Source organism: Natator depressus, chromosome 26 (assembly GCF_965152275.1).
Source record: "Natator depressus isolate rNatDep1 chromosome 26, rNatDep2.hap1, whole genome shotgun sequence".
Classification (NCBI taxonomy): Eukaryota; Metazoa; Chordata; order Testudines; family Cheloniidae; genus Natator; species Natator depressus.
The window spans coordinates 7,342,230-7,369,825 of record NC_134259.1 but is presented as its reverse complement, the minus strand read 5'-3'; the positions used below and the strand labels follow the sequence as shown (position 1 = coordinate 7,369,825).

Below are 27,596 nucleotides of genomic sequence, written 5' to 3'. Positions count from 1 at the left end.
CATATTCCAGAATAATAGTCCAAAGCACTGCAGTACCGTTCAGAGGAAAAAGAAATTTAAGAGCATTTTCTAGGTACAATACTTGATCATTTTTCATCTAGTTTTAAAATTCAGCTCTGACCTACCTCAGTCTTTAGATTACATACGTGTATTTGTATTCTACGTTCTGTTACCTGGACTGGACGCACAGGTGTTTGTAGGCCAAGCAATGTGGTTCTAATCAAAGCTCAACTTCCACTAGGGTCAAGAGGAAGTTAGCCTGTGCCATAGTGCGACTGAAGTGTTTAGGACCACTAAATAAGAATACCATAGAACTTTTTAAAATAAGGGATGATTGTACAGACGTTGCAACGGTGTTCTTTTAACACCTCTCTTCTTTGTGTTGTTTCAAAATTTTGTACAAACATCACACACACACACACACACACACACACACACACACAATGTGACAATTCTCCCTCTCTCTTTGTCTCTCCCCCCGTCCCAATATGGTACCTGTAAGGCAATTAACTGCTTAAGTAGTTCAATTTTATCTTGGTCTTCAGGATGTTCTTGGAGATACTTCTCCGTGAAAAAGGCCTGAAAGCAAAGAGGAAAGCAGAAGGCATAAAAACATCATGTTTTCTTTATAGTTGGCTTTTGACCGGAAGAATACCAATAGCAAGCGACAAAGATCTGTTTCAGACCAACAAGTTTCAGACAGGGTCCTTACCCTTAGTGAAATACTTTCTTTCAATAAGATTCCCAGGTCTCTTAACGAGTGTGGTCTGATGTTACAGCTGCTAGAACTTTCTTCTTCTTCTTTAATAAATTAAGAGCTAAGACTGTTTCTCTCAAAAACGGTAAGAAAAATGCTTTTTTCCCCCCGCAAGTGTTTTGACATTTTTTCTCCACTAAAATTTGCTAAAGTACAACCACTTGGCTGAATATTTTTGATTTTCAAAATTTCAGTGGGAAAAATAAAAAAGGTAAAGCGTTTTCTCAGCATTTGACCTGCACTATGTATTAATATCCAGAGTAACCTCCCTTCACCCGACCTACCACCCAAAAGGCAGAAGACTCCAAAACAATCCGCATCTCAGTAACAACGTTTCTTTAAACTCCAGCATACAAGCAACAGAGTACTCATGCAATCCTTCAAAACTGTACCCAAAACACACAATTTTTAACTCCAACCTCAAAAAGGTTAATAAGCCACCCTTGCGCCTGTGGTACCCCTGTGCTAAGGAATCCAAGCCCACATGTGGAACTGATTCCCCAGCAGAGCAATTATATGGGGTTTTGTGACAGAAGCAACAGTAGCGATTCCACAGTTAAGCTTTCACTAAGGTCCCTGGTTCAGTAAAACACCTGTAACTCAAGAGAGCACTTAAGCATGTGCTTAGCTTTAACCACACGTTGAAGCCAAAGGAATTTAAACTCATGCCTAAAGTTAAGCATGTTCTTAAGTCATTTCCTGACTTGGATCCTTAAAACAGGACTAAATTCCCACCAATTCACATGGTTTGTGACCGAACGTAGTCTCAAAGTTTCCCACAATCACAGTTCACAGGATAAGTAATTTTAAAGAACATTTTCTAGGTAAAATACTTGTTAGCTTTCCATCCACTTTTAAAACAGCACTCTGTTAACTGGATTTTATGTACAGGAACTCCCACTGAGGTCAACAGCTGGGTAGCTTGAGAGAACTGCAGGGCTAGACCCAAAGTACTTTTCTTGGAAGAGTTTAATTATTCGAGGAAGAAAGCACGCCCATGGTACAATGGAGACTTTTGGCTTCCAGCTACAATGACACAATTAAAGCTCAGGATTCAGGCTGCCCACAAATGCCAAACTCTCTCTCTCTCTGCTGATCCTTAGTCGAGGTAGGAAAATATGAACCGGTTGTGAGTATTTCCAGATGTGGTTACAAATACCTGGAGTTTCCTTGTTTTAAATGCTTTCCCATTTTCATAATTCTAAACTTTACGTTAACTTTAATTCATAAAATGGGAAAATACTTAGTCAAATTCATCTCTGCTGAAGTGTGCAATCCCTCCGGAATTGGGGGATTGACACCAGGGTTAAATTTGACACAAGTCCCTTCAATGTTTGTGCTTCATTTTGTTTGATCACGACACTTTTTAAAAATCAAACACGTTTCCAGCACCACACACTGAAGCTATGAAAACCACCATGACATTTCATGCCAGAGATGGCATTATTCAGGACTCTGCAATGTGATTAGAGGCCGGGGTAATAACTGTCTCCAGCTCAGCATAATTAATGAGGGAGATACATGCCATGCCAAAAAAAAGGCACAAACTGCGAAGGGACAGATTGTGTTTTCATTCTGATTCGACTGCTCTTTGCTGTCACGCTATCAAGACAAAATATATATTGACAGCTAGACAGTGATTATAAAAAAAAAAATACCTGTCTTCCTGTCGTCACTTTACATTATTAAAACTGAGACACAAGTCAATTTACTTTGATCTCTGTCTACTCTGTTTACGGAGGGTGAGGGATAGCTCAGTGGGTTGAGCATTGGCCTGCTAAACCCAGGGTTGGGGGGAGGGATAGCTCAGTGGTTTGAGCATTGGCCTGCTAAACCCAGGGTTGTGAGTTCAATCCTTGAGGGGGCCATTTAGGGATCTGGGGCAAAAATTGGGGACTGGTCCTGCTTTGAGCAGGGGGTTGGACTAGATGACCTCCTGACGTCCCTTCCAACCCTGAGATTCTATGATTCTAGGACACTCTACTCTATACTGCTGTAGCGTGGGTGCTTTCTGTATCGACAGAAGGGAAGTTTTTCCACTGATGTAGCTGATCCTCCACCGCTCAAAAAGGTGGTAGCTAAGTTGATGGAAGAATTCTTGTGTCAACCTAGGTGTGTCTATACCAGGGGTTAAATAGACCTAATTACGGCATGAAGATTTCCACAGCCCTGAGCACCATAGCTAAGTCAATATAATTTTTAAGGGCAGACCTACCCCCACACACACTTATCTGGCTTCCATCACCACAGCACCTCACTATCTTTTATGTATTTATCCTCACAACACCCCTGTGATGTAGGGAAGTATTGTTGTTCCCATTATACAGATGGAGAACTGAGGCACAGAGCAACTACGTGATTTGCCCAAGTTTATGGCACAGCAAGGAACAGAACCCATTTCTCTCCATTCCTAGACTAGCACCCTAACCACTAGACCATCCTTCCTCTGCTTACCTTTGTTCTTTCTATTGTTCTTTGAACCTATACAGATTAGAACAGTGGTGAGCGAAAGAAGGGAAGTAGTATTATCCTCATTTTACAGATGGGCAATTTAGGCATTGAGAGATTAAGGGACAGATTTTTAAAAGCTACTTAGGCGCCCACTGATGGGTGCTAAGATCATAGGTGCTTTAGAAAATCCTGTTAAGCACCTAAATACCTTTAAAAATCTGGCCTTTAGCGACTTGCCCAAAGTCCGTGTAGTAGCTAGGAATTGAACCAAGAGCGAGGTCAGTGCTTCAGCCACAAGACCATCCTTCCACTTGGAAGTCAACACCTTGGACGAGAGTTAAGCGCTACATGGAGCCAGCTGACCTTTTCATAGTTGGTGTATCCTCCCATGACGGCAGGGTCCACAATGCCGTTCAGCAGCATGGAGAGCGGGTGCAGAGGCAGGGCACGATCCCAGGCATGCTGCTGGACGCTGTTGCTGATTTTCTCATTGGTGAGCTCCATGGTTTCGATGGCATTCTTCAAAGGGCTGATCTCCTCCTGAACGGTAATGAAGAGAAGACTGAGAAATCCCTCGCTGACCCTCTCTGGAAACTCCCGCCATCCTGCCCGTGAATTTTCGCACACCGTAGCACAGGGCTGGGCCTCAAACCAAGAGCAGGGGAAAAGCGGGGCAGACAAGAGGATTCCGAGCGGCTTCCTGATCCCATTCTGCTGCTAGAATGGTAGATTGGTACAAGTACCACCTCCCTTGCAGTCCTGCAGGAGTGGGAGATTGGACAGCGGCTTTCCCCCCTTCCTCCCTATGTGCATCCTGCTGCCAGTGGGAAAACAGATCAGTCATTCAGCGGGTCATTTCCTTCTGATCTGATGCTACTGCCAGTTGGGGTGACGAGGATCAAGCTGCATGTGTCTCCCACTCAGGCCCTGCATTACTACTGCTGGAGTGGAGATTAGGTAGCAGCTCTCCCCACCCTGTGGGATCTGCTGCCAGGGTATGTTGGGGAGAGGGGAGGATCAGGATAACCTGTGTGTTCTCAAGTCAGCCCAGAACCACAGGGCCCCCAAAAGAGAAGGAGCCCCAACAACAGCTTCTGTCTAATACTGTCCCCTGCCCTATGTAGCTTTCAACCTGCCAGAGGGGGGGGATAATGTACAATAAAGACACAAAGTGATGGACACATTAAAAAACAGCCCAGAACTTGACACACACAGGATTCATTCTTTCTACTTGTACAGGGGCCCCATTCACCATATCTTTAAGAAAGACCGTTTCTCATGCCAATAACCTGCAGAAATCTGGGACTAGACCTAAATTCAGCAAAGCACTTAAGTGTGTGGTTAACTTATAGCACTTATTTAAATCCCCATGATTTCAATGGGACTAAAGCACACAAAACATGTTTTTGGTGAACTGGGCCCTTCCCTACCACCATGCGCGGTGGGTTTGAAATAGAGGTGCATTTGGCCATAGCACCCTACAATTATCCTGGGACTTATTTTGCGTGCGGTGGGGTTCCCTGCTGCACTGGTCAAATAGCCAGGTGCATTATAGAAGATAGAGGGGGTTGCCTTCCTCTGAAATATGAGGTATTGGCCATTGCTGGACTCAGCACATCAGACACGATGGGCCAAAGGTCTGATCCAGCCTGGCAAAAGCCCAACGTTGACCAGATATTGACATGTAAAGTCCCTTTACCGGAATGCACCTCTTCCAAGGACTCACCGTCGTAATCTGTTTGGCTTCAAACCACTTGAGGATGCCTGGGAACGTGTAGGCGGTTGTGTAGGTCGTTCTTTCAATCCACATGGTCTGGTCAGGGAATTCAAGAGACAAAGTCATAAGGAAATCATTGCAATTCAACTCCCACATGTTTTAGGCTCAAGGCCAGGCTTCCAGCACCTCTAGACCAGACTGCTGCAACTCACTGGACTGATTTAATAACTTCCGTGTGATCATGACAGGTCAACAACAGGGGTAGAACCCAGGCCTTTCAGCAGCAAAGCACAGTTTCCTACCATTAAAGCTAACTGAGTAAGTCCATTAGCTAGTAGCAATAATAGGTTGTTACCCTCTACGTGGACCAGCCCCTAGAGCGGGATACAACACATTGAGACAGTGCGTTACATCACGCATCGCCACTCCATAGCAGCAACGGCTCTTCTGGGAAGCAACAAAAACAGATGCTAACATGCTACACTCAGGCTCCATAAACTCTACATCTGCATCCGATGAAGTGAGCTGTAGCTTACAAAAGCTTATGCTCAAATAAATTTTTTAGTCTCTAAGGTGCCACAAGTTCTCCTTTTCTTTTTGCAGATACAAACTAACGTGGCTGCTACTCTGAAATAAACTCTACTGAAATTCTCACCTCCATTGCTGGATTAAATTCAAAGTGCTGTGGTCTTTACTAAGGCTTTATCATGGGTTTGGGCTTGATCCCCTCACACATCATCACACCCACCACAAACCCCAGTCACACATTTGCACTCCATAGGGATGCTGCTTAAGAGACCCATCTTGGACTACTGGGTAAGAGAATTCCAAGTGGCAGGACCCCAGCTCCAGACCTCCATTCCAGAGCAGATCAGCTCTGTGTTCAGATCATGGTATCAGGCCCAGCTCTTGATTTTCCCCACATTTAAATAATCAAATCCCGTTGCTACAGCTGGGGAGATGAGGAACACGTTCTAGATCTGTTGATTTTCATATCACTGTTTGGTGCTTCGGTAGGTACCAAGGTGTCAGGGCCCTCTGAAAGGAAGAGAAAGGCAATGCACAAAGAGCAGTTCCCCCATTGCTTAGAGAATCGAAGCGTTTTGAACAGAAAGTGAAGGACTCACCGCAAATTCATTCTCCGGATCTTTTTCTCCTTTCCTAAACGGCCGGGAATATGTGAACTGCTGCACCTCATTGGCTCTGTAGTAGCTAAGGAGGGACACAATAAATGGGGGGGTTTTCTCCTCCTCCTTTTGTTCTTTTCCAAAAATAGCTAGGCTTAAACATGGTTGTGGCCCAGCCATGGTCTACAATTTATTCTCCCCTGTGCACTTTGCAAAAAGCCATGTTCTACCTATACTTTAGCCCTGGGGAAGATGAGGATCAAGTTGTGAGTACCCTCTACTCTGCCCTGCAATGCCATTACTGGTCTGGGAGATCAGGTAGCAGCTCTCCCCACCAGGCGGGTCCAGCTGCCAAGGTGCGGGTGGAAGATCATGATGTCCTGTGCCTACCAGATTTAAAAACACAGCTCTTACATGTTTGTGAACACAATCTTCTGGGCAGCACAACTCCACGCCTGCCCCCCCCTCCCCATGTTATATCACAACTATATAATAACCAAGCAGCTTTGGAATTCCCACTCAGCCTGCAGGATGAATGCCACAAACTACTACTGGATTCCTGTAGGAGACCGAGTCCCTCCCTTGCTACACTTCTGCCAATAACCAGCTGTGTAACCTTGGGCAAGTCACTTGACCTCCCTGCCTCAGTTTCCCCTTCCATCCTCTCTCTTCATCTTGTTTATTTAGAATACAAACTTTTTAGGACAGGGACCGTCTCTCACTGTACAGCATGAGGCACCCAATTTCAACTGAAACCGCTAGGGGCTATGGAAATATAACAAACAAAATAATAGGGCAGCGAAGCCTTGAAGGCTCCGGAGCTGTACACAACCGTGTTTAAACGTGGTTAGTTTAGAACCAGTGGTGAGTGAATTCAAACGGGGATCGCGCTGGCTGAGCTCGGGGAAACGCAATGAACTCCATTAAAAACTCAACATTCGTCTCCTCCCCAGACACCTGTGCTTTGAAATGCAAATATTCTGGCATCATAATCACTGGCCAGTGGCAAATGTGGAGTTTTTAAGTTTCCCAGGTTTAGGAAAGCCACAGCTCAGGCGGGCTAAATTGGGGTTGGTGCCCTTGATAATCCCCTCGGCGTTCCTAAGAGAGAACAAGTAAAGGAAAGGAAGTTACTTTAAGATCTGCTCCGGAACAGGCTTGTCTTTATAGTTGGGTGGCAGGTTCATCACAGGCTTCACTATAAAGCACTGCACATCTTCGGGGTTCCCGTTAAGGATGGAAAACGCCAGGATCTCGGATGGGAGAATAAAAGGAAGGAAGGGAACATCCTTCTCATTTTCTTCAGTGTCAGATTTCTGAACAATCCCCGTGTCCCCTGCACTGTTGTCATGACATTTAAAGTATGCACATTATTCATTCACAAGACCTAGTGTAATAGTGCGTGCGTGCCACCCTCTAAAAACTGGCTCATAAAGAGCCGGAGGGATCTGCTGCTACTATTGCCAGCTAATGCAGTTTCCCTTGAGTGTTACAGACACGTGCTTTGCAGACGCAGAGCATGTCTGCATTTCGGAGCCCACTTCAAAGCTCTCGGCCAGAAAACAGACTTTGATAAAGCTACCTAACAAACGTAGGCTGTTTGTTTGTAAAATCAGCCAAGAGGTGTTTCTAACCCCAGCTCTTGCACTGGTGAGCTACGATGGAGATTAAATAAATAATAATACCGTGGCCTAAAACACAACACTTTTTGTTAGTGTTACTGCAATCTCTGGGGCCATTGTTTTGTTCTACTGAAGACGCCCCAAAAGTAAAACCCCGAATGAAAAGGAGGGCCACACAACCTGGCCCAGTCATCTAATATTGCTGTTCATCAGCTGCTTCGCTGCTCCCGAGAATTGGCTGCATTTCAATGGTGGTTGATGTAATTCCCTATATATTCCTTGTCACTGAAGCGTTGCAAGGTTTAAGGAACGTCTGCAACATACGTTCAGTTCCTTTCATGAAACAACCGTAAAAGGGCAAGATGTTATTTTATTACACACAGAGAGCGAGTGAGGATACAGCTTCTGTTAAAAATTTCAAAGGGCCTGAAAGAAACAGGATTTCAAACATAATAAAAAAAGCTTGACATTGAACGGCTCACAGAATCATCAACCCGTCTGTGGTAACAGTGTACTTGGAGCAACAGTACTGCCTGTCCTTTCAAATGGATTCAATAAGCAGCAGAAATGGACCTGTACCAGATCCCAACAATGCAGCTGCTACTTCTTATAATGGACCAAGCCAAAGCCTTGCATCCAAACTTCCCCGAACTTTGGGAAGAGTTCACACCTGCATCCACGTTGCGTAGCTCAGGCCTACCCCTGACCAAAATGTTAGCGCAAACACAAACAGATACAAAGGAAGCAGCTGAAACAGCAGAAATGAAGGAGGCAATTTTTATACCAAGTCTGGACTTGAATCAATTTTTCTAAGCGGATAGCTGGCCGGGTTGATGTGTGCAGGGGAAGCTGCCTGAGCTGTGTCTTTGCTGTTGAGAACTTCACAGATTTTTAAGGACAGAAGGAAGTATCAGTCTGTCTTCCTGTCTGACAAAGGCCAGAATATTTCACTAAGCTATCTCTGCACTGAGCCCAATAATTTGTGTTTGACTGAAGCACAGCTTCCAGAAAGGCATCTGAGTCTTGAAGACACCAAGAGAATCCACCACTTCCTTTGGGCATTTGTTAATCACCCTTACTGTTAGTAAAGAGAAGTCTTGAGCCTGATTCTCCACTCTGTAGCACCAGTTTTATGCCGCTGCTGTTGACTGAGTTACTCCAGTACATAGGTGGAGAATCAGAAATCAAATCTCCAGGGCTATGAACCTGGCACCTTTCATCAGCACTTATAATTATTACAAAAATTAAAAGTAAATTTTAAAAAGTATCCATTTCTGGTTGGAAATAATCAGATTCCTCACGACTGACAATAAACTGCACTGTCCAGAAGAGATGAGACATGACACCTCTTTGTACCCCACTTTCACCCCTTGTACGCCAGAATGGATCAGACCCATTGTGCATCTAGCCCAGTATCTTGTCTCCAACAGTGGCCAGCGCCACTTGCTAGGAAGGTGCAAGAAACCCCACAGTGGGTAGCTGGGGGATAATCTGACCCCCATAGAAATGTCATCCTAACTTCTAACAAACCGGTTTAAACTCTGAAGCATGAGCTTTTATATCCCTATTCACTTTTTAGCATTGTAATTATTGTATTTCCATGTCATCCATATAGAAGTCGGATCCCTCTTTGAATTTTGTTAAGTCTTTGACCTCAAAGACATAATGTGGCAATGAGTTCCGCAGTCTAATCACATGTTGTGCAGAAAAAGTACCAGCATGACAGATTCTGCCACCTCAAGCAGAGGAAGTAGGGCTTGAATATGACAAACCAAACAATAGCTAAAAGATACACTGTTTAGGGGAAGACTTGATCTCCTCTCCTGGAGGTGTAGTGCTGGTCATCTTCTCGGCGTTTGGAAACTGGGTCAGCAATTTCAGGTTGAAGTCTTCCCTCCGTTCATACTCCTTGCCACGGTAGATAAAGATTTTATTCTGCGGGCAGCGGGAGGAAATGAGAATTAGACGCGACTCAGACATCACACACGCTTGGGGCGCGATCTGGGGGTGGTTAAAATTTTGTGCCAAGCAGTGTTTTAGTTATGAATTCATTGATTAATAGATTAGATGATTACAGTAGTCATCAAATCTGACCATCTAGTCTGAATATAGGCCAGAGAACCCCATCCACTAATCCCTCCATCACACATGGTCTAGTGAATAAAGTACTCCCCAAAAGCTCAGGTGACCATGGTTCAATTCCTAGCTCAGCCACAGTCTTCCTGCATAACCTCAGCCAAGTCACTTAATTTTACTCTGTGCCCCAGTTTTCCATTAGCAAAATGAGGATAATACTTCAGAAGCGAGCTGACAGGATAAAATCCATTAATGCTTCTGAGGCATTCGTACTACAGTCAGGAGTGCCATATAGGTACCCAGACATATACACTGTGGGAACAAACAATAAGCAGAGATGAAGGCTGCAGTGGAATTGGGCTGAGCCTTGAAGTCCACAATGAATTCATAAGTGTAAACCTTTAAGAGCAGTGACATTTGCAACCATGTATGTTGCTGGTATCTCCACAAAAGGGTCACTGAGTTTGTTCGAATGGTTTCACACATAAAATATTAGCACATGTTGTTAACCATCATGTACATATGCTAGTGGTGGGGGGGGAACCAAAAAGCAAGTGTAAAAAATTGGGACAGGGGCTTGGGGGTAATAGGTGCCTATATAAGACAAAGCCCCGAATATTGGGACTGTCCCTATAAAATCGGGACATCTGTTCACCCTACCTCGCGGGTAACAGACCAGAGAGGGAAAAGAGAAAACCAGCCTTGTGTTGCTAAGCCAGCACAAACTATTTGTTAAACATCCAGGCAGGTCAACAGTTTGTGCTGGGAAGATGGATGGTATTGGGACTGTTTTGTGGTCAGTTTTGGTGTTTGTCTAATGTGTTGGATTCATAGATATTTAAAGGCCAGAAGGAACCACTAGGATTCTAGTCTGACTTGCGGCATAGCATAGGCGTGTGTGCGAGAACTAGTAGATCACAACCCCCAGAGAGGAAGTCATGAGGAATTGACAATTTCATTACAATCGAAAGCAAAGAAAATCTCAGTCCCCTGCTCTCCGCACATCCTTCCCCTTCGAGGTCAGGTATGCTCCGTCCACCTCTCAAAAACAAACACACACAAACACACACCTCTAAACGATACAGGCGTATCACTGTTAGCATGAATACAACTGTTACCCTTACTTTTATAATAAATGTAAAGGGGCTGTGAATGTGTTTGACTTCAAATACGGGTCACCAAACTGAGCAGGCTGAGGAACATTGGTACAGTGTGGATCCAGCACTAACGCCACCCTAAACAGGAAGCATCTTTGCATTCCAGTGCATCCGGGATTGACAGATCTCATTAACTTTCTAGAGCGAAGTGACCCATATCCTTGAATTAGACCGATTCAGTCTGGAGGCACCTGGGGGTCAATTATTTTCAAGAAAAAAACCCCACTCTTACAATGAAGATCACTAGGATAAGCAGTTAAGAGACTGTGGAGAGCACATAAACATATGAAAGATTCCCTCTCAGTCCATATAAGATCACTTGGATCACCCAGCAGGCTACGGGCAACAAACTGTCCTGAATTCTCATTTATACTAAAGTAAAAGGGCCTGAGTGTAACTGAGAATTCAGGCCATTTCCAGTGAGATTTTCATACCACTTAAGTGATTTAGACGGTCAATTGCCATTCAGATTCATAGGCATTTGGCATCAAAATCCTCTAGAAACCTCTGAAATCTCACCTCTAGAGTTTCCTGTAGAACCTATCACTGTAATGTCTGAGCACTTGCAGGATTCTTACCCGGAGGAATGAGGGGAAACCCATCCCATAATACCCAACAGCAAAATATTCCGGCTGAGGTCTCATTGCCTTCATAATATTCTCATAAAACGTGGCTCGTTTTTTCTGGGAAAAAAGGAAAAGAAAACCCTTGATGTGTTCATTTCTGAGCTCACAGAGACATTGTCAGGCATATTTACAAGGTTGTTTTCTCACCCTGTGCTGTTAGCAACACATCTATGAAATATGACTTTTATTATTAAATCCAAAAGAATTGTAAAAAAACCATCAACTTAATGTTTGCTTATCCTGTGTTAGCACTCTTTTGTACTTCGCTGACACAGGGGCTGGTTTTGGTCATACTCAATGTCACTTCCTGGTTCTCATGCACTAGATTTCTTGACTGCACTGTCTTCAGAGATATCACAAAATAAACATGGCATGAGGCTGCCCAAACGAAATGGTGTCAAACATCCAGGCGTAGGCAGAAGGGGAGCAGGGACACAAAACAGCAAGCAGCTGGTTATATCTCTGCAGGTTAAATAAGACAGTCAGCTTTTTGGGACAGGGACCCACCCATCTTTTTGTTCTGTGTTGGCACAATGGGGTCCTGTCCATGAGTGCGGCTTGCCAGGTGCTACAGCAATAATAAGTTGGTGAGATATATAGAAATAGTTTTAAAGGTAGAAGCAACATGTATGGAAATGTTAATTTATTAGTGTAAAGGAGGGTAAAACACCTGTATAATTTAAACTATGATATATTCCGTTCATGTATGTTAATGGCAAAAGAAAGTTTAAAAAACAGATAGGAAAATATTCCTCTTTAATATTAAGCTTTGCAAAAAACCTTTAAACAAATAATAACCTATATTTTGGGCCAGAACTACCCAGCAACGTCCATTTAAACAGGCAGCAGCCAACCCAAGCCAGAAAAAGGGACCTTACCAAAAGATTACTAAGCCCCTCGTAATCAAAGACTTTGTTCTCGTACATGTCAGCCAACTCTTTGCTTAGCTGGATTGCTTTCTCCCACATCTCCAGGAAAGAAACAAAAACAACAACAGTAAAAAAGAACATTTATTATAAAAGCATTTATTACCTCCCATAGGTAAATAAGAAATTTAGCTCACTTCAGGTAGTTCTTTGTTAAAACATCAGACATTCCAGAGAGCTTCACACTGTACAGACTCTATTTCTTACTATGTTCATGATAATTATATAGCACTTTTCATCTGTAGATCTCGAAGTGATTTACGAAGAAGGGTCAGTATCACTAGCCCTGATGGGGAAACTGAGACACGGAGAGGGGAAGTGACATGCCCAAGGTCAGATCGTGAGACAAAGGAGCCCACGTCTTCTGACTCATGTCTAGTGGCCCACTGGACCATGCTGCCTCAGGTCTGAGTGTTTTAGCTTCTTACCAATGAGGCATTTTTTGGTAAAGATTGCTGGTAGAACATATGGTGGTGTTTTTTTTTTTTTTTTTAAAAAGCTTTGCTTCTCATAACCACCTTTTAGGCTCAAATCCTTTTCTCAGCACACAGCCTGAAGAGCAGCCACCCCCACTGAAACCACTCTTCCAAGGCAGTTACACTCACCATGGGGAAGGAATGGGGGAGCCATCTGTTAAGAATTCAGCTAATGGGAGCTCAGTACAATCAACCAATTTCTTTTCACCATTAAAAATTTTGATACAAAATGTTTGTCAAGGGAAAAAGAAAGACAGGAAAAACACTTGTCATTACCCCCCACCCCGATATTCTGCCAGCTCTAGAGTTGAGGGTGCTCAGCATCATGCAGGATGAGACCTTTGACTCACAGGGGGCACTGGATTTTCAAAGGAATCTAAGGGAGTTAAGTGCCCAATTCCCACTGAAATTCAATTGAATCCCTTGAAAAAATCCTAGCTTTTTGATTTATACACAGGCCTGTTGGATTATCATCTTTCCCTTTCTTTCCGGATCAATTTGTTTGTAAGAGCCACTCAGGATCTGCAGAGACACTCACTTTGCCCTTGTCAAAGAAAGAGATGATTTCTTGGTAGAGTTTCTCCTTGAGTTCTTGTTGTGAATAAACGTAGTAGCTGTCCCTCTGCAGCAGATGGGGAGCACACGGCTTATCGGACCACTGGGAAAAGGGAAAAAACAGTTGAAAAGAACCGGGACGTGTTGAGCCAAATGGGAGTGGGTTCAACTCCTGTGGATGTGTCTGAACCAAATTTAACAGCAATGCAAGGGGAGGTGTAAGTTACACTGCAGGAATAAATGGTCAGAAGCCAGGAGTAAGACCTCGTCTACACACAAAAGTTGCACTGGTTTAACTTAAATCAGTTTATAAACCAATTTAGTTAAACTCGTACAAACTCCTTTGTGGACGCTCTTCTATCAGTTTGAAACTGGTTATACAGGTTACGCACCTATACATTTACATAAGCCAGGTTTAAATAGATGTAAGAGTGTCTGCACACAAAAGTTGCATCGATTTAACTAAACTGGTATAGAAATCACACCTTTAGTTAAACCAGTGCAAGTGCGTGTGTGTGCGCGCGCGCACATGTGTACACAGATCAGGCCTAAGTGACAAAGTTGTGTAACTGACAAACAATTGACATTCGGATGGGTGTGTGAAATGGACATAATTTCTTACCTACACGCAGCGCCGCACCTTGAATTGTAATTTAAGGTATCATTTTAAACAAATCAAAATCTGAATGGCTCTGTGGAAGCTCTTATTTCAGTTCAAGACAGGCTTTTTTGGCACAAGTTCAAGCTAAAAGGCAAAAAGCCACTCTGAAGCCAAAATAAGAGTATCCACACTGAATTTTGCATCAGTGTAATTAAATCAGGGCACGTCTGTGTGTAGACTAGCGCCTCACTGATACACAAGTGGGAGGAAGGGGGCGTGGCAGCAAGAGAAATTAACAGGTAGGTTTATGAGCAAGCGGTACCCTGGATGCCCAATACACTTCATTTTACCCCTGGACCATCTCCAACAGTCCTGGAAAGAAAATCAGCACTGCTGTAGATAGGTGCAACCTGGCACTTGTCTACGCCAGGGATGAATTCCATACCCACAGAATGCCCAATTAATGGTAAGTCTCACTCATTTTTCACACCAGTGTTCTGATCCTCAACCCCTTAGTCACATGAGCAGTCATACCGAAGCCAATGGGACTACTAAAATAAAAAATACACTACCCATCAGTGGATCTCAGAGCACTTTGGAAAGGAAGGCGTCTATCATGACGGTGATCAATTGTTCTCCATGTCCTCCAACCATCAGGCAAGAAGTAACTGGCTCAGTTTGCAGCAAGGGAGATTCAGGTCAGATATTAGGGGTGGTCTAGACAATAGTTAGTCCTACCTTGAGTGCAGGGGACTGGACTAGATGGCCTCTCGAGGTCCCTTCCAGTCCCAGGGTTCTATGAAAACGTTCTAACTCTAAGGATAGTTAAAAGCACTGGAACAGGGTATCCAGGGAGGCTGTGGAATCCCCGTCATTGTAGGTATTTAAGAACAGAATAGACAAACACTTGTCAGGGATGCAGCGGATATACTTGGTCCTGCTCAGTACAGGGGGATGCAAAAAACAAGATGACCGGGTACAGACTAGAGGTCCAGGTCCCTTCCTGTCCTAAGTTTCTATGATCATTATCCCTAGTTTGAAGACGAGGAAGAGGCACTCAGAGAAGTAAAGTGTCTTGGTAAGATCACACAGCAGTGACAGAGCTAGTAATAGGACACAAATCTCCTGACTCCCAGTCCAGTGCTTTACCCCCTGGACCATCCTACCCCAACAAAGATTTGCAGGATTGCATGCCAAATCGGTGCAAGTTATATTACTCTGCTGCTTTCATCAACTATCCAGTTTATACCTGATGTGCAACTTGCAAAACTATTCAGGTCCTTGGCAACCTTTTCAGGTTAAAAATCACACAGATTTATTATTCTGCATTGCTTGGTCTTCTTTGTCAAGCTGAAATTCCACAAACCCTGTAAAAATACTAAAATTGCCTCTAGTGAGTCACCTTAAGGAGTTCTGCATGGAGAAGCAGAGTGTATGCTGCCTCTGTGAAGTTCTCACAGTCCCTGTGTAGGTCCCGAAGTTTATACAGATACCTAGATGAATGAGAAGCAAACAGGGATTTGATCTGAAGGCTCCTGAACGGAGGCACCCAAAAGCAGTGAGAATAAAACATTTCTATATGCAATCCTGGAGGCAGCCAACTTGCCTGATGTATATGTCCTCCCGTTTCTTCTCCTTATAAAAATTCTGCCGAGAAAATAACACACAGTTATCAAGCTGGTGTAAAAACTACTGAATTCACACAGAGTCAGGTAAATTACCTGTTTAGGGCTATCAATCTTAGGTACTTATCTGACCTCCATTACCACGGTATCTGAGCACCTCACAATCTTCAATGTATTTATCCTCACAACACCCCAGTGAGGTAGGGAAGTGCTATTATCCCTAGATGGGGAACTAAGGCACAGAGAGGCTAAGTGACTTGGCCGAGATCACACAGGTAATCTGTGGCAGAGGAGTTGAACGTAAATTTCCCAAGTCCTAGGCTAGTAGCCTAAGCACCGGACCATCCTTCCTCTCTGTAAGACATGTGTGATCTCAGGCAGACTTCTGTAACCCATAAAGAGACTGGCAGCTGAGAGAGGGTCAAGGAGCCAAGCTTAAATTCTAACCCCGATCAATTTGCGAGTGATAAGTGCGAGGTGAAGAGTGGTCTCTGAACTAAGCCACATACAGGGATGAGTCGTTCTTGCGATAGGCCCCAGCCAAGCCAAGAGCTGGTCTGGTGACTCTCAGAGCACAGATATAAGCCTCACACGAGAAACAGCAGCTCAGTCTTCTCAACGTCGCTTCATGGCTTAGAACTCTCCTCTGCCTCATAGTGACAGAGTCCACAGGCGCAGCCAGCTCCAGCCTTGCTCCAAGACCTACTCCTGCCTTGTTCTAGCTCTTCATTCCTGACTCCAGCTCTGACCCTTGGCTCCACTCACTAGGCATCACCATCCTCGCCTCAGTTTCTGAGGATATGGAATCCAGGGCTTGCTGTATTATGGAAATGAGGGTTAGCCATGAAATCTGTATCTGAGTTTGGATGACAAACCCCTCTAAAGTTCGCAGTTGCTTGTCGCCGACAGTTTGCTTTGTGCCCAACTTTAGCTAGAAACAGAGCAATAAAGTGGCATACGAGAACATTTCAATCCCAGCAAATAATGTTAGTAAGAACAGATGATCCGGTTCAAATGAGGTTAAGAGCCCTACATTTGAGCCTGAATCGCTTTTCAGGGGTTCAGAACATTTGGTTATCTTCCCTCAACCAATAATTTTCTCTGATCACTGCTGTTTCTAAGTACCCAAACTCTGGTAGAGGTACCCCAAACACCGTTGGAGAGGCTATTCTCATGGTGTTTTTTTGTCTGATCAGCAGCCAGATCACAACTTCCTCATCTGTAGACTGCTCAGCTGATCGCAACTGCCCCACCTGCAGAACAAACCAACCTAAAACACTGAGCATCACTTAGCTTTGGGGTGCCAGCCTCTGCATGCACATCTTAGTTTTCACTCAGCGTTGGGGCTGGCTTCCCAAATTAGCACTATCTTCAATTAGGCTTGCTGTACCCTGCTCAGAGTTGGCTCAGTCAGTCCTGCCAGAACCTCCCCTAAAGTAGGCAGACCAAAGTCAGGTCACTGAAAGCTAAGAGTGGCATTTTCAGATGTGCTCTGATTTGGCCTAGCTCCACCTGAGCTGAAGCCCACAGTAAAACATTAACATCAATGGGAGCAGAGTTAGGCTAAGACTGGGCCTTTTTGAAAATCGAGTCATAGACTAAGGCCATGTCTACCCTAGCACTTACGTGAACAAAACTTTGGTCGCTCAGGGGTATGAAAAAAACAACCCCCCTCCCCCCACCGACTGACGTAAGTTTTGCCAGCATACGTGCTCACGTGCACGATGGTACGTCAGCGGGAGATGTTTTCCTGCCAACATAGTTACCGCTGCTCGTTGGGCTGGTTTTATTATGTTGTTGGCAGAGCTCTTTCCCGTCGGCATAACACGGCTACAAGAGAACTTTTACAGTGGCACAGGTGTGTCGGTTCAGCTGTGTCGCTGTAAGCTTGTAAGTGTAGACATGGCCTCAGGGACCACTGTGATCATCTAGTCTGACCTCCTGGATTTGCAGGCTGTAGAATTTCTCCCAGAGGCTTGATTAAAACATGTCTTTTAGAAAGATATTTAATCTTGTCTTAAGGATTCCCACCTTTCATGTTCTCCTGTTTTTTCCTGGAGATTCAGGAATCAATCATTTTTCAGGGTGAATCTCAGGTGCAAGCTAAGCCTGGCACCTGCACTCTGGAAATACCAAGTCTGTCCAATGATTATAATGTTAAAAGCAAGTCAGTAAATTAGCACCAGAGGCCTCCCCTCCTACCAGCACATTGACAGTGCAGCTCATACGGTTCTCCTTGCTTTCATCGTGCATGATGGTCCTGTAGTCCAAGAGATTTTCAAGCAGGCTGCTGACCAGCAAAGCAAACACTTCTCCAGAACTCGACAGGTATTTGTGCTTCCGGCAGTGCTCCAAAAGGCTGCAGGCATATCGCCCGAGGAAAGAAGAGAGAAATACAGAAGAAAAGAGAGATTCCGTTCAAGTTCTGGACGGTGCTTCTACTGTTAACAGAACTTTATGATCATCATTCCTAAGTCACTGGGCCAAAAGGCTCTAATGGAGACACACGGATCTTCATGAAAGAGGCTTTTCGCTACTCTGCTTTGCTCATCAGGAAGCTAGAAGCTGTACAGGCCCTAACACACGGGCTCCCTGATCTCATTTGGAGCCTGTAGGTGCTGCTGTAATGCAAAACAACAACAAAGGTATAATTTTAAGCCAATCAGTCCATCTTGGCAGCAGCCAATTCATATTGAGATCACTGTGGGTTGCGCCTTCTCTATGTTACTCAATCATCTGAAGTAGGGAATTAGGATTTTTTTAGTGTTCTTCCGAGTGTGTTTCAGACACTTACAGTTTCTCCAGCAAGGCCTTGTATTGCTCGTCCCCTCGGCCCCCTTCCACTTCCTGGTCCAGTTTGGTTATCAACTCGTTTTCAAGCTAAAAAAGACACACACAAAAATCCAAAACCAGAACAAATCCTGAGCACTTGGAATGAAGCCCAGATGTGTTTGCAGGAGGAATTTCTGAATTGCCCCATGATGGGGCACTGATCTAATTGGCCAAACTGGAGGATGATTTTACCCAAGGAAAAGACAGAGAAGACGGGGAAGGAGCCAGAAAATGTGAACAGCTCCCCTGCTCAAACCAGAAGTCACAGGAAATTGATCATCTGGGATATATCTCCCTGATCCTAATGGATGGTTCCCTCTTCTCTCCTGAGAAAGGGGAAAGCCCCCATCAAGGCCCCTGCTAATATGGTAGAGGGGGAAATTTCTTGCCAGCCACAGATTTGATGATCAGGTTGATTTTGTGTACGTGTGAGCAGGAGTGACCCTGATCAAGCATATAATCCCAATCATACCCCAGGCTACCACTGGTGTTCTTGGAACCAGCGTCCCAGTAGTAAGCAATTCAAGCCCCAAGATACCAGGGTGTGTCTATAACCAGTATTAAACATTCATGCCCCAACATCCCATAGCATTCAAGCAATTCCCATATGCTCCAGCAATCCAAGCACATCTCGGGGCAGACAATGCCAAAGGCTGATGACCCAGAGGAAAATAAGATCCCCTCTGAGTATTTAAACTGAGATCCAAGCAGGGAAGGGTTGGTGGCATGTACAGCGCAAAGGGACACAGGCATCACATTGTGACAACAGTCTTGTGTGTCTGAAAGGCAGAACGCCAAGGAGGCTGCCTCCTGGATGGATGATTTCAAATGTCTTCAGGGAGAAGAACGACCATAGTGTCACTAGAGTGTCCCCGACCTACTGGCTGTGATGCTAATGACTGGCATCCCCCGAGGAACGTGGGAAGAAAAGTTCTGAGTGGCAGTTGCTAGAGTTGAAGGGATAACTGGGCACCCAGCAAAGAACCTCTTTTTCTTCCTTCCCTACCAGCGTTTTCAGGCTAGCAGTACAGCGAGAAGTCCAGTGGAAGCAGCCCAGAGTTGTGTGTCGGAGACCTGCGTTCGAGTCTCAGTTCTGCCCCCGATGTTGGGTAAACTCAAGCAAGTCACTTCCCCTCTCTGTACCACGGCCACAATAAAGTGGGGGATATTGTGAGGGCTAAAGTTTTTCGAAGGGGTTATTAAGGATGTTAACTGCTCCATAGAGCAGAACAACTTAATATTTGCAGCCAAGAAGTTACCCTCAGAGAATTATTGCTATGTAGGTTGCAAGACCCCGGGGACAAGGACCACCATTTGGTTCTATTGTTTGTACAGCACCTAGCTCAGTGGGGCTCTGGTCTAGGACTAGGGCTGCTAGGTGCTATGGTAATACAAATAAACAACACTATATAGATAAACAGTAAATACTAGTTTATAATGCACCTTTTGATCCAAGGATCTCAAATCCCTTTGCAATTGTGCGATGGGTATTCACCTATTTTTACAGATGGGGAAACTGAGGCACAGAGAAGTTAAGTGACTTGCCCAAGGCTACACAGCAACACAGTCAGTAACAGAACACAAGAATCCAGACTTGCAGTCTCCTGCTACATTCACCACATAAAATGGCCTTACAGTACACTTCCCACAGTGCTTTGTGCTGGGTGTGCACTTTTATTTTTATTTATTTTTATTTTTTTTTTTTAAAGGAAACTCCTTTATTTGCTTTTTTCCTACTTGCCCAACACACGGCATGAAACTTCAGTGCCGACGATTCCACGGTCCCTCACCATATGAAAGTTTCTGTTCCCACTGAAGTTGAACTCGCACTGCATCATGTCAAAGAAGATGGGAATGGCAGCTTTCCGCAGCTCGGACTCAGGTGTCAAGGTCACCTCCAGGATTGGACCCACCATCGATGGGATGAACTTGATCTTATGGGGGCCTGTGACAGAGAGAAGATTAGACCCAGCCTCTGCTCAGTGGAACACAGCTGCTTGAAGGCAGGTGGCTGTATCTGGCAGCACATTAGTCATTTCAAGGTAACGAGAAGACAGTGCACACATTCCGTGCCAGTGAAGTTCTCAAAGCGGGTGACACCCATTAATGGTGCAGTTTTATGTCCCGCTGCCATTTGTGCCCCTAAATCACTGAGTCTCTCTTGAAAATCCCACTCTCAAGTTTTATGTGGTCTGACGGTTTGGGAATCTGTTTGTGGGAATTAACGCTACTGACTGGATTGTATGATTGCATCTGTGCACCAGCCTCTGGTGTTAAGGGAAAGGGTCCCGGCACTTGGGTGCCTGCCCCTGAGCAGGACAGTCCTTCAGGACCACTGACAATTGAATAATCTTGCCCTAGCAGCACAATGGGCGCTACCAGCCAAAAGTGAATGAACTGCTAACTGCTTTTAACTGGGGCTGGAGGAGGTGGCAGCTCAGAGGAGTGGAGAAGTTAAAAAGCAACAACAGAAGGACAGGGAGAGACAAAGTGATTCAAATGTTAAAATGTGAGACTCTCTCCATCAAGAGAAAGAAGATCAGAAGGCAGCAAGGCTGTGCAGGAGGAAGAGGAGTTGAGGAAGAAGGCTCCTGCACTCCCTATAAGACACTGACCAAAAACTAAAGGGCTCTCAGAGGGGTAAGGAAACTGAGGCAGGGATTTGCATGCAGGTTTTGTTGTTTTTCCATAGAGCTGTATCTCTCTTGTGCGTGTCTGTGAGTAAAGTGTGACTGGTTTAGAAATTCCTTGGCAAAGTCTCTGTGTTACTTGCTTTCACTGTCACATAGTCCCAGAACGGGAGAGCTAATCCAGAGGGTCCACAGCTTCGGTGGAACTCTAGCAGCATGCAAGAGCTACCAGGCACAAAGCGGATGGACTGCAGAGCCCCATCTCATAGAAGAACTGAAATCCAGTTTTGGAGGTAGAACATACATACTATTGTGAACTGTACAGATAGGGAACTCACCCAGGTTGTACCACATATCCCTTATTTTGAAGCCAATCTCTTTCCTCATGTCCCCATATCTAGAAAGGGAAAAAATATTAAATGAGAGAAGAAGGTAAAAGAAAAAATGCATGTATTGAAATTTGCCTTGTTAAACTGCCAGGGAAATTTAACAGCCCAGCTGCACAATCTACTAGCCTGCCCTTTTAAAAAATGTAGCCCTGAATATTGGGCATCTAGGGTAAAGAGTTCAAAAACTGAAGGCCAAGCTCCTCCTTACCACCAATCTGCCAAGAGGTGAGTGGACACCAGACATCTTCAGGGGGGGCAAACACCAGGGAGGGAGAAGAGATATTTAAGATGAAGGATTATGTTGGCCCAAGAACAAATCGTGATAAGATGACCATGAATAAGTTTAGGCTGGAAATTAAAAGAAGGTTTCTAACCATCAGAGGAGTGAGGTTCTGCAAAAGCTGACCAATGGCAGGAGTAGGGCCAAGAAACCGAACTAGTTTTAAGAAGGCACTTGATAATTTTATGAATGGGATTGCAGTGGATTCCCCTTATTTGCAACCTCTCGGTTCCCAGCCAATAGTTGCTCTTCTCTGGAGCTTGCCAGTAAGTGGAAGGCAGGTTTGTGGGGCTGCAGCCAGGGGAGGAAGTCCTGGGACGTGCCTCCTCGCTGCTGCCCTGCCCACAGCCTCCCCCCTCAGCCCACAGTGCTGGGACTCCAGCAGGGGCTTGCGGATGCCGTGGCACCTTCCCTTTTTTCAAGATTTTTAAGCCCACATCATGATTTTGGGGGGCCTGACTCAGGATTTTTGTACACTTGGGATTGGCAATACTGAGACGACAGGAAATGGAGCTGTGAGAAGAAGAGGCCTTAATGCTGGAGGGATGAGCTGGTTATTGCTCACTTGTCCTGCATTACGGCTGGGGAAGCCAGTAATTCCTTACTTTGAGGACTACGGCTGAGGAAAACCTTCTATCTTGGACCTTAAAGAAGCCACAACTTCTGTTTGAGAATTAACCAAACCACTCACGTGTTTAAACTCAACCCAAACATGCAGAGCCCATTGTCTGGACCTACCACGAACTGTCCTGTCACAGAGAGCCCACATGCACAGTATGTCTACACTGCAACCAACGGCTTCAGCAGAGGATGTACAAACCTACCCAGAGCCCTGTGTACTTACTCGGGTGGCTCGTCTGCACAGAAACCCATGTTGCCACAGCTTCACTGCTCCGGTACCCGAGCGAACCAGATTAAAAGCCGCCCAGGTACATCTACAGGAGTCGCACACTGTGATTGCAGTCCGGACATATCCAGGGATTGGACCAGGTGTGCCTCGCGAGATGAGCACAATATAAAGACTGGGTTTAATTTTCTAAGAGTAAGACGACCTGACCACATTTAAATATGAACTTACTTCTTGATAATTTTGTTGCGTTTGGCCTGTGAGAAGTTCTCCAGCTGCAGGGATTCGTGAGTGAGAAAAGCTACTGCCAAGTGGAAGTAATTGTTCCAGAGCTGTGGGGGTGGGGGGTGGAGAGGGGGAAAAACTGATTAAAGAAAGGAAAACCACAAAGGAACAGAAACACACAGCACAAGAGAGCTACTTCATCACCAGTGCTGCAGATTCTCTGTCAGGTATTAATGAGGAAACACAATTACAATGAATGGGGAAAAATAAATTCCCACAGGAGGTCAACAGGTGTAAAAGCTAATTAAGAGCTGTACAATCTGCACCATCAAACTTTGTTCCTTTTGGTCTGATCTATTTAAAATGCTCACTCAGAAGACTATTTATGAATCTAGATACACCAAATCCCTCCTTAAAGCTCTCCTTTGCCCATGAAAAACGTAACAGGTAGGTTGCTGGTGTGCTGAGACCATGGCCTCTCTGCTGACCAATACAGTCTCTTTGATTCCTTGAGCTCTTCCATCTGTCTATTTCCACCTGTTGTCTCTTATCATATACTTGGATTGTAAGCTCTTTGGAGCAGAGACCATCTTTTTGTTCTGTGTTTCTATGGTTCTAGTCTATGACTTGGGCTCCAGAGTCTCTCTGTGAGGACAGGGAAGTATTATCTCCATATCACACACGGGGAACGGAGGTAGCAGAAAGTTTAAGTGACTTGCCCAAGGTCACACAGGGAGTCTGAGGCAGAATTAGGAATTGAACAGAACTCCTGTGTCCCAGTCCAGGGCATTAACCACAAGACCATGCCTCCTCAAAAGAGGGTTTTGCCATCAAACCCCCGCAAAGTGCCAGTTAACTATAGTCAACCTAACACAAAAGTAAGGGGTGGAAAGAGATACTTTCACACTCCCGCTTTAGCACATCAATGCTAGATGGCATGCAGAATGAGCGTAGAACATGCTCCACAGATCATTGGCTGAGCACAAGCCCATGTGACAAGTAGCATCTCGGGTTAGAAATTTCCAAGTCATGCTACTTTTCCACCAAGAGGACAGAACAATAACACCCTCATCAATATCAGTAACACAACTGGCGCCAGTGGGAGTTGAGGGCACCCATCACCTCTCTGGACTTGCTCAGTTCCAAAGCGGTCAGGAGAATCCAGAACGAAATTTATCCTCACCTGGAGTTCGAAGCTTGCTTGATCCAGAAAGAATCGGTTGAGCACCGAGGTAAATTGGTTCACCGCTCGGAGGAAAACCCTGGAAAAGTAAACACAGATAAGGAGGCATCCATGGAAGTAGAAACAGCACATGCCTGAATGTACGGCTCCTTTTCACAAGCTCGGATGAGGCATGAACCAGTGACCTCAAAGGTTGAGCTCTAGTACTGTAATCCTTCTCTTTCCCCAAAATTCTCTGTCCTCAGTGGGAGGTGAAGGTTCTTTCTCGGTTTCGCAACAGAAGTATCCCTGATTTAGGGACGTTACAAATGAAAAGATCTATTAGGTCATCCAGCCCCCATACCAATGCAGTGTGGTTCCACAGAGGATATTTGCTCGTGTTTTGTCTCTCTTAGGCACTTCCATGACCCTTATGACTGTGGTTTCTGAATTACTCACAGTCTTTAATGTATTTACCCTCACAACACCCCTGTAAGGTAGGTAAGTGCTATTAACCCCATTGCACAGATGGTGAACTGAAGAACAGAGAGGCTAAGTGACCTGCCTAAGATCACACAGGAAGTCTGTGGCACAGGAGGGAAATGAACTGGGTTTCCCAGGTACTGGGCTAGCACCCTACACGCATGATCATCCTCTTTTGTCCAGTTTAGCTTTAAGTTTCCCAAGTGATGATGCATCTCCCCCCAGATTTGAAATAAAGAGGCTTCTCAGATTGAAGCAGGCATCTCTGGCAGGGAAATACAATCACTGGGGGGGGGAAGCTTTCAGTTTTGCAAACACTCCTTTTGACAGAGGAAGAAAGAGTTTGCAGTTCACAAGTCATCCAAAAAAAAAAAAAGTCCAGCCAACAGGACTTTAGTCAAAGCTAACTTAAACCAATATGAACTTTTAAAGGAAGTACATCTCAATTTACTTGCAGCGGCTCTAATGCAAAACCTCCCCAGTCCCAGAGCCAACAAGTTCTGAAGAAGTCACATGAGCCTTCTACCAGTAGCAGCCTCTGGTAGAGGTTGTTTACCTGCTCTGCATCATGTTCATCACCATCCAGTCGTTTGCATAGACATTCTTTCCAATCAGATCCTTAAACATGATGAAGGTTTCCATCAGGAAGTCCTGTACAAAAACATGCCACATGAAAGGTCCAAGAACATTAGTCTATAATCAGATGGAAGCACGGGGGGGAAGAGTGGGGGATGCAAACATGTGTGACTGCAGATTCCACTGATCACAGATCAATATGCTGGCCTTTTGAAATGCATCTTTTATTGTGGCATATATCATGGTAACTAAATTATGTCTGAAATCTCATCCATCAAATTACAGGAGGAAAAAAAAATCCCCTCCACAAATCTATTCAATTAATGCAATTAAATCTGTTCTTATTGTTTGAAGTCAATCTCTAGATGCGTAGAGAGCATTAAAAAGCAAAACAGGTGTTCAAAGTCTTTCGACCTAATACTTCCCTTCAGAAGGTACGAATGATGACATTACATCGGGCTGCTGCATTATTTGTTATATACATAGATAGAGAAGGGGTTGTCATTTCCCAGTCATTTAGGCCTTCACTAGATGAGGTGTGAAGTTAGCAAATGTCTAGTGTAGACAAGACATGCAGTTTTTAACAAGAGCTAAACCGGTCAAGTTAAAGCCATCACACCTTAAGTCCTAGTCTAGATGAGGCTTTTCTGCCAAGTTGCAGGATGAAGAGTGGGATTTGCGCAAGCAATACTGACAAAATCTAACTTTAGACCAAGAAAGAACCTCCGTCTCCAGAGGTTCAAATGTTCAAAAGTTCTCTTCTGCTCTAAGAGGTAACGTTCGCATTCAAGCACCAGACACACACACACAACCGAGAAGTCACCACTTTCCGAAGGTCCCCAGCAAAGAAATGTGCTGCTGAGTTGAATAGCGTGCACTAAAGAATTGGAAAGTGACACTGATGCAGAGAGAGAAATGGACACTGCTACTGCTGTAGCAGAAATCCTCTAAGCACTATTAAATCAGAGCTTGATGGAAAGGTTCAGGCTTGACAAGGGGCACCATGAAGACTAGAATTAGCTCTTAACCATGTTAACGTGAAGAAGCAACATTGCAGTGTCTGGGCTGAAAATGCCACAAGGGGATGCTTATTTTTTTAAAAAATTGTAAATAAATCATGCCGCCATTGGAATTATTTTAAAAATAATTTAATGGATACATTTCTATACGTTTTAGGGATGGTAACAGTTCGATTCCAAACCTACATTTTGGACCAGTGTCTCCTGAAGTTGTATTCTTGTACCAGCTTTGTTTTTATACAATTCACCTTCCTGGTTTGTCTCACATGCACAAGCTGTGCATGCATTGAAAATATAAGAGGAACATTTAAATGCATGATTCAGAAAGCATTGAACCATGGAATGAATGAGAAGCACAAATGATCGCTTCAAAGATTGAAGCTTATACCCCATTTTAGGAAAAGTCATTAAGTACGTGCCTAACTTTAACAATTGACCTCACTGTGCTTAAGCATGCTTCCTGAATAGTGAAGTTGTCCTGAAGCAAAGCTCTTCAACAGAAACTTTGTCCCAATTCCTAGCACTCCTGCTCTTCCACAACATTTCTAGCCGACTCTGACCCTATTCACTGACCACTGATTCATTTGAAAAAGGCTACTACTCATTTGATGAGCCCTAGCAAAACCCTCAAGGTGTTTAGGTTTTACAATGCATACTCTTCCAGAAATCTCTCAGGCGAGTTACTAACTCAAAAGAGTTCTATTTGAACTCTTGAGGGGGATCTGATACCAGCCTTCAACTACCTGAAGGGGGGTTCCAAAGAGGATGGAGCTCGGCTGTTCTCAGTGGTGGCAGACGACAGAACAAGGAGCAATGGTCTCAAGTTGCAGTGGGGGAGGTCTAGGTTGGATATTAGGAAAAACCTTTTCACTAGGAGGATGGTGAAGCACTGGAATGGGTTACCTAGGGAGGTGGTGGAATCTCCATCCTTAGATGTTTTTAAGGCCCGGCTTGACAAAGCCCTGGCTGGGATGATTTAGCTGGGGTTGGTCCTGCTTTGAGCAGGGGGTTGGACGAGATGACCTCCTCAGGTCTCTTCCAACCCTAATCTTCTATGATTATTCAGATGAGTGGCTTTTTCAGTCTAGGCAATAAAGTTGCAGCAATATCTATGTCCTGCAGGTGGCCACGTTGCTTAACAGACCACATGCAATTTTTACCAGCCAGGGAAACAAAGGCAACATCCTGCCATTCAGAGTGGTTTACAGACATTTTACAATAAATTCTGAAATACCTAATGCAAAGTCTACCCACACCTGTGTTCCAGTTCACTATGTTGTCCTACACAGCTACAGGCCGAGACAAGCAACCAGGAGCTGTGACTACCAATTAGACCAGTGTCACACCACAGAAGCTTGTGCAATACTTTCTCTGGTTCTGATCTGCATGGGGGGTGGGAGGTGACACTTAGACTTTACTTGGAGTTTCAGGTTCTAA

The 27,596-nt window shown here is 44.6% G+C and overlaps 1 protein-coding gene across 1 annotated transcript in view; it reads right to left on the bottom strand.

Annotated features, from left to right (window-relative positions):
• DOCK5 (dedicator of cytokinesis 5) overlaps nucleotides 1-27,596 on the bottom strand; it is a 127,061-nt gene that overhangs the window by 10,664 nt on the left and 88,801 nt on the right. The window contains exons 29-46 of the mRNA XM_074939937.1: nucleotides 25,121-25,215; nucleotides 24,103-24,181; nucleotides 22,926-23,026; nucleotides 21,517-21,575; nucleotides 20,339-20,493; nucleotides 18,511-18,596; nucleotides 17,919-18,075; nucleotides 15,698-15,738; nucleotides 15,494-15,584; nucleotides 13,474-13,593; nucleotides 12,412-12,501; nucleotides 11,486-11,590; nucleotides 9,468-9,609; nucleotides 7,187-7,268; nucleotides 6,053-6,137; nucleotides 4,935-5,021; nucleotides 3,572-3,748; nucleotides 496-579 (exon numbers count right to left, since the gene is read on the bottom strand). Of these exons, the coding sequence (XP_074796038.1) occupies nucleotides 496-579; nucleotides 3,572-3,748; nucleotides 4,935-5,021; nucleotides 6,053-6,137; nucleotides 7,187-7,268; nucleotides 9,468-9,609; nucleotides 11,486-11,590; nucleotides 12,412-12,501; nucleotides 13,474-13,593; nucleotides 15,494-15,584; nucleotides 15,698-15,738; nucleotides 17,919-18,075; nucleotides 18,511-18,596; nucleotides 20,339-20,493; nucleotides 21,517-21,575; nucleotides 22,926-23,026; nucleotides 24,103-24,181; nucleotides 25,121-25,215 (1,836 nt within the window). The remainder of the gene's footprint in view (nucleotides 1-495; nucleotides 580-3,571; nucleotides 3,749-4,934; nucleotides 5,022-6,052; nucleotides 6,138-7,186; nucleotides 7,269-9,467; nucleotides 9,610-11,485; nucleotides 11,591-12,411; nucleotides 12,502-13,473; nucleotides 13,594-15,493; nucleotides 15,585-15,697; nucleotides 15,739-17,918; nucleotides 18,076-18,510; nucleotides 18,597-20,338; nucleotides 20,494-21,516; nucleotides 21,576-22,925; nucleotides 23,027-24,102; nucleotides 24,182-25,120; nucleotides 25,216-27,596) is intronic.